Raw genomic sequence first — 7,242 nt, 5'->3', positions numbered from 1 at the left:
AAATCAAACAGAGTAAGGTTTTAAAACCAGTGACCTTTAGTGAAGCACATTCGAGATATTTTACAACTTCTACAAATGCCACCCCCTGTAGCTTCTTAGGGTCAACTACTTGTGTGGGTCCTGGCCCAAGGCACAAAACCATTGTTTTAAACTTCAAATGTTTATATGTTACACAGAGGCTGCCAGGGATTTTAAAAACAGCATATTGGGCACTACCATATTATTGTCACACATATTCAAGTGTTTATTAGGGCCCCTGTCTCTGTCTCTTAAAACCGTCCTGACTTTTCCTCCCCATATAGCGCCTCTGATAATACATGCATTTATCTTGAACTTTCCACAAATGACTGACTCTGCGTCACTGCTCACATTCATGGATATATTTATCACATATTACTGTCTGAATCAGATGCACAAGAGTAGCAGAAACCTATAGATAACAACACATGCTGGGCTCAGTATTTTTAGGCCCAAGTCAATGTTATCACATACAGTCTGCTCTTTGGGGTTAGTGGTTAAAAATGTTCAGGTCGAGCCTTGAGTACAGAAGAGGATATTGCTCAAGCAAGAGCATGACAATGTTGGAGGGAAGTTTGGTTTTAAGTTTTTCCGACACAGACAAAAAAAAGGTTTGATTGCATGCCTTTATGAAAGATGAGTGTTTTGTATCATCTTCAGTCTGCCCGCCATATGGTAAACATGTAAAATTAGTGAGACAACACACTGGCAAGTCCAAAGCTCAGCAGAGGGAGTTCAACAAATACCAACAGTTTAGGCAGGATGTCTGCACGGAAATTTGAATTAAGGAATCGTCAGAAGTACTGCCCATTGAAGTCACTGATGCTTTTAATCCTGGATTCAGTGAAATAAACACGGAAGGTTCCCAAATACTTAAAATACTAGCGTGCTAAAGTGCAAGACAACAAACCATAAAGACAGAGCTATTGATCCAATAGCTAAATAGATACGAATCACCTGCATAAATGCTGTATGTAGTCCTTTTTTCTTATAAAAAAAGGATTAAAATTAAATATAAAATAAAATATAAGCTGTTTACTCTCTTTTTGAATGTTCCCTGTTACATGTCTGTAATATTCCAAATTATATTTTTCTTTGACACCATATACTTTATACAAACACATCAAAACCCTACTTTGCATTTCCTGTTAGCTCTTTAGAGTAGAAACTTGGAATTGGTCAGTAGAGACTTCCAGTCTGGATCTTTACAGTATCTCCATCATCACTCTGTGTAATGTCAAGCTCAGGTAAACCCACTGTAAAATACGTTATTCTCATTAAACGGCGAAGACAACAAGCTAGTATAAATAGTGGAAATGTTAGCAGCTGTGAAGAAGATAGTTCCCTTATTATTTGTACAGAGGTAAAAAGAGCTTAGAAAAAGGGGAATTTGACAAATATTTAAGATGGTGTCAAATGGTGCAATAATATACAACACAGGAAAATAGTTTGGAAGCTTCTAATACTCTTATACATAATATTACCCACAATACCCTTAACATTAAAGTCTTATTTCACAATCAAAATTACAAGATTTGTTTGGCTCTTATGCAGAATACAGATCACAGTTCCTTTTGCACCATTGTACAGTTCAGTTCTGCATAGTTCCTGCTTTTTGCCAAGTCATTGTAAAAGCTGTAATGCAATGCACAGTGCTCATATCAGCTAAAACCCTCTCAGATGTTTTGAATGCTGAAAACAAATGTCCGTTTTTGCAGCCCTGTGCTGACATGATGGATTTCAAAGGAGGACACTCTTCACTGCTCTCCACTCAAACATATTCCAGTCTTTGAACTCCACCCACTGTCTCTACACTTCTTCCTCATAGTCAATGTTTGCGAGGCCGTGCTCGGGAAGCGCATACACAGATTTGCTCTTTTTCTTCCTGTTTTCTGCTTTTGTCTGTGCAGGCTGTTGACTCCCTGAAAAGGACAGGTAGGCAGCGATGCTGTTCCTGACTCCGTAGCTCACCATGTTGTCACTGCAGCTTTCTGTGCTGACCAGTTGACTCCTGTTAGAGGAGACGAGACAAGAAATGAGAAACAGAGCACTTCTGCTGGAATGTCTACAATAAATTACAAGTATTGAATTGTGAGTATCATCTATTAAGGAATCTTGATTAACAGTTTCATACAACAACCAAGACATATCAAGTGAGGTAGATTTCAGTTACACAACAGTTTAGTTATATAACAGTATCTTTGTAGTACGAGTTATTTTCTACATTTTGGCATATGAGCCATGATTGGTTAACACAACCGAGTGTTGTTCACAAGTGTTGACACAGAAAAAGTAAACAGAAAACTAATCACTGAAAATAACAAAATGAATGGGAGACATGGTGTCAAATAAGCCACCATCTGTTACAATTATCACACTGTCATGCTTGCTGACTTTCGCCTCTGTCATACCTGTCTACTTTCTTCCAGTCAAAGTTGCATCTCATGACTACAGGTGGAGCGCCATTAGTTACATCTGCTGGAGGGATAGTGCCCGACAGACACGGGGAGGTTAATGCACAACATAGGCCATCTGCAAAATCTGCAAATAACAACAACAAAATAAAGTAAGGATAGGGGAAGTAAGAAAACAAGATTACCAAAAAACACAGAACATGTGGTGTATTGCATGATTTGCATGAAACATTCTCACACTCTACTGCTCAGGAAAACACACAAACTTTACTCATAAAGCAGTTTGGCTAGTCCATTTTTAACAACACTTTTCTCACTGTGTATGCACCAGTGGTCATTATCAAGAACACATATTGTATCTCACTTCCTGTTTTGTTCCAAAAATGTTCTGCGCACAGGAAATATACAAAGAGTCAAACACTGATAAGACATGCTTCTATTTTAAGAACAAGCAAGGTATTTTTAATGCTTCAGCACTCATATTAGCATGACTCTGTGTGCTTGTTTTTCTCTCTAAAATGTTGATGTTTGTTTCCTTTTTGTCTTTAAACCCTTGTGTGTTCGTGTTTCAACATGTTCATGAGTGTGTTTGTGTCCACACACCAGAGTAGTGGTTGATCATGTCTTCAAGGCACTGAAAAGTAAGGCGAGGGGAGATGTAGTACCAACTGTTATCCAGTCTGAAGATGCGATAGTGCTTTATGATCCTGTGCTTCACTGACAATGAATACAGACCTGGGGGTAATACACACACACACACACACACACACACACACACACACACACACACACACACACACACACACACACACACACACACACACACACACACACACACACAGATTAAAAAGAATACATTAATCATGACACCATGGTTTCCAAACCTAAAATTGATTGCTTAGTTCCACTCATACATTAAGAGCTATATCAACGCCAAACTTGACGTCTGCTTTCCTGCATGCTTCATCACTACATTTCTGCATTATAGGTTTAAAAAAGTTATCAATCAAATCGTGACTGGACATCGTTGTCATGGCACACACCACTTTCCAGTTATTTTTCATCCAGGTATAACATTTTTTGGACATTTTTGTAATAGCCTTAGTTTGCTAAGAATTAGATTGGATCATGGCAACATTTCAGCTTGTTTTTTTGGGGGGTTGTTTTGAGGTATTGTTTACCTGTGAGAATTTTTGCTCTTCAGTCCAAAAATCATGTAGTGACAGACAGTTAAAATCTGCATTCAAAGTCTGATCTGATACCAGCAATGAAAAAAATCCAACTTTAGACCATGAGGGTGTCAAAGTTTTTAAGTTATTTTCATGTGGCATGTGTTGTCTACTTTTAACTATGCTACACTGCAAAAAATCAAAACAAAGCAAGGGTATTTGTCTTATTTTAAGTAAAAAATGTTTTATTAGACTTAATACAAGCTACATTCACCGGACAAGTCCAGATAAACATCTTATTTCAAGTTAGAAAAAGCACGAAATAAGACCTGATTTGCTTGTATTAAGTAAAAACTTCTGTCAATGGGGTACAAAAAAGTACTTATTAGGTTCCTCAGTTTAAAACATTCTTATGTCAAGAAATTCAACTCTTCCTTCAAAAACCTTGACATGTACATTTTTCTAACTGCATTGGCTGATGATTTTACTCACTACGAGCAATACGGGTTTGGCTTGTAATATCTTGTAATAAGGTGTTTATCTGGACTTGTAGGGTTGATGTGGCTTATACTAAGGCTTATTTTTCTTTACTACAAATCTTAATGATGCTTAGTTTTGAGTTTTTACACTCCAGAATTATTCAAAATCCTCAGCACCTCTTATTTGTATCTTTTAAGAATTTATAAAATGCTCTCTTGATTTCTTTCTCTATTCTTTAACTCTGTTTTGTATCTGACAATCTAATGTCTCATCCCTCTCTCTTAATGTCATCCCGATCTCTCCATATTAAGTGACTGTTCAAAGAAAGACAGTTAACCAAAGTTAATAGAACTAATTGCAGACGTTGTCATATTTAAAGGTCCTCACCTCTCTCCTTGCTGCTCTCCCGCACCAAAAATGATCCGACTCTGTTCCCTGGCAGACAGAGCAGCTCCTCTGCCTTCTGCCTCTCCAAGCCTTCAAACAACCACCTGACACAACAAAAACATCCTGTAATGTAAAATACTTACTATCTTAAACCTAAAAACAGGATTGCATTCACACTGAAGAAAAAATGTCTAGACTTCAACATAAACAGCTCTAATGCACAGAACACCCCGTATCTTGTGAAACTGACATCTTATGTTACAGTTATCAGGAAAGAGAGGTCTTAGAGGAGTGGAAAAAGATGCCATTGATTATTTTTGCTGTTATCATTTCATTCCGATCAAACAAACCAAGTTGGTCAAACTTTAACCAGAGCTTCACTTTAATTTGACTTACCCGTGGTAAACTTTAGCCACATGGCTGTTTGGTATATAGTTCTCCTTTCCTGTTTGCAGTGAGCGGACTCTCCACCAGTACGCCTCCCTGATCGCCGAAAAAGGCAAAGAGGAATCAACAACTGACCTTTTTGTGTGACCACTTCTCTAAACTGAAACATCCAGATCATGAAGTTACAAAAGGCCTTTTTTTTGTGAAGTCTATTTCCTCATAGTTTTCAATTCAAAACTTCTGGTTATTTTATATCAAGAATAAATAAATTGTAGACATACTGGGCGACAACTTTGAGCTTCTCTCCCATCCTGTAGATGGGCTCGCTGATATCTGGAGAAGGGTAGTCCTGAAGCACCACCATCATGTCTTCCTCTGAAACTGGCAAGCATAAGATTTATAGAATTTGCAAACATAGGTGAACACTGATGTACAGGCATCATTATTTTAGAGCATATTTAGCTGATACCATCAGCTTGTTAACATAGCTTCATATATTTTAATATTCAATATTCTGTGTTTCAATGCTATGTGCAAGGATAATGCAAAAATGTGTCAGCGTAAACAACACTTTTTCTTTTTCAATGCATGACTGCTCTTTCTGATGCTTTTGCATTACCCCAAAAATACTCTAACACAAAACGAATTAAGTTATTTTAAAAAAATCGTAGTGAGATCTTACCTTTTGGAGAGCTTTCATGGTTGCTTGTGTCAGCCTTCTCTCTGGCGCTCACACCTCGCATCATGTTCCCCATCTTCCACATGAACCTTACCCCAGCCTGAAGTTATAAAAACAACAAATGTACTCTTCAAGTCCTCTAATTTTCCACCCATGTACTCATCTGTACTTTTTCCACACCACTGAACATCTCTGCTGCTTCACCACTGAGTTTGCAACTTCCTACAAGCTGACCATTGAACAATATCTGCTCTGTGCAAAATGGGGAAGCTGAGGGAAGATGCTATCAGCCTCAATTTTCCATTGCCCTGTTTACTGGCAGCCATCAATGACACTGAATATAAACTGTTTTCCATTAATGCAAAATCAGATTGATGGTTCAGGTTTTGATCATTTTCAAATACTTTAATTTCAACACATCCTGTGCCACACATTCTTAAATTACACAACAATGTTCACTTGATGGAAACACACCAATTCAGTCAATACAGAAACTATCTGCATTCGGTAGCAGAAGCTGTAGAGTAGAAGGAAACACTGACCTATGGGATCTGCTGCTCCTCTGCTGTGAAGGGATCAGGTGTTGTTAGAGAGACGACGACCCAAACAGGTCATGGCAGCAGCAGAGTCCGGTATTAGAAAGGTACCATGTTGAAAAGACTTCACAGCAGTATGACCTGTCACTGAGAGTGGCGACAGGCTGCTTCTGACAGCACACTCACTTCCTGTAATGAAATGAGGAAGAGGACAGAGTTAGTGCTGCTAACACACGTGAACACAGCCCTGTAGTTAGCAAAGGTGACTGTTTACTCTTTCTAGTGTTTTTAAGACTGTTGGTATTGCTTTGTGTCAATTATACTCTAGCCTAATTTTATGCCTGTAACTGGCAATAACTTGTGTTACATATATTATTGTATACTGCACTATTTTAGCTGTTATGTGGAAGGATATGTAAGATAGATGGCTGCTGAATAACTAGTCAGTCTATAAACAGAAAAGTAGCCAACTATTTTGATAGTGTATTTATAATTGTCATTTATTGAACAAAAATGGCAATATCTTCCATGTAAAAAATAATTTGATGTAGACTTTGTCTCTATAATTTACATATTTTACTGTTTGTAATGTAGGTCTGACAGCACAAGATACAGAAGAAATTACCCTGCAGTTTCACTAACCACATTTTATGGGTCATACAGTTCAATGCAAAAAGCAACATATTTGTTTAAGCATTTAAAAATAGAACCCGTCAACCAACATTTCTAAAATAGATAAATCCACCCATCATATATCTTGTCTGTTATAGCAAGGGGGAAAAAAGTAAAAAATGTATTTATTTTGTGACTCTTTTTTAGCTGGGGCCATATGCTAGACGAACGCCTCTATTGCATATGTTCTTGTGAAATTTACTGAACCTTTGAGGAGCTCTTCCCCCAAAATGTCATGCATGCTCATACACGGCCCTTACATTGTGAAGTTTTGGCAGATGAGGTGGTTGGTGGCCAGAGACTGGGACATGTGGGCAGGACATGACATCAAACGCATGCTATAATTACTACAGTGTATCTTTACAACATGATATGAGACAAAGCAACAGAGACTACAACAGACGTTATGATGATAGTTTAAGCAATTGCGTCAATGCTACCTGAAAACAGACGGGTGTGCAAACATCCTAACTGTTGAAATTGATTGTCCCTCTTCAACC

At 37.9% G+C, this 7,242-nt stretch overlaps 1 protein-coding gene across 1 annotated transcript; it reads right to left on the bottom strand.

Moving 5' to 3' along the window:
* Positions 1-365: 365 nt before the first annotated feature.
* Positions 366-6,246, bottom strand: sla1a (Src like adaptor 1a). The gene is made up of 8 exons (XM_034704071.1): positions 6,077-6,246; positions 5,538-5,634; positions 5,137-5,236; positions 4,865-4,951; positions 4,469-4,572; positions 3,036-3,167; positions 2,430-2,559; positions 366-2,029 (listed from the first exon to the last, which is right to left on the bottom strand). Exons 2-8 carry the CDS (start codon positions 5,617-5,619, stop codon positions 1,828-1,830), a joined length of 837 nt encoding a protein of 278 aa, XP_034559962.1. The 5' UTR covers positions 5,620-5,634; positions 6,077-6,246; the 3' UTR covers positions 366-1,827.
* Between the last annotated feature and the right edge of the window lie 996 nt (positions 6,247-7,242).

Source organism: Notolabrus celidotus, chromosome 16, assembly GCF_009762535.1.
Source record: "Notolabrus celidotus isolate fNotCel1 chromosome 16, fNotCel1.pri, whole genome shotgun sequence".
Lineage (NCBI taxonomy): Eukaryota > Metazoa > Chordata > Actinopteri > Labriformes > Labridae > Notolabrus > Notolabrus celidotus.
The sequence above is the reverse complement of the archived record's forward strand: the minus strand, read 5'-3'. Positions and strand labels throughout refer to the sequence as shown.

What these genes read in the sequence shown, in the direction of transcription:
- sla1a (XM_034704071.1), bottom strand. Translation starts at nt 5,619, where the DNA reads ATGTGGAAGATGGGGAACATGATGCGAGGTGTGAGCGCCAGAGAGAAG. An exon ending in GTGGCTAAAGTTTACCACGG is followed by an intron (nt 4,573 to 4,864) that starts GTAAGTCAAATT and finishes TTGTTGTGTCAG; the next exon opens with GTGGTTGTTTGAAGGCTTGG. An exon ending in GGAGAGCAGCAAGGAGAGAG is followed by an intron (nt 3,168 to 4,468) that starts GTGAGGACCTTT and finishes TATTACCCCCAG; the next exon opens with GTCTGTATTCATTGTCAGTG.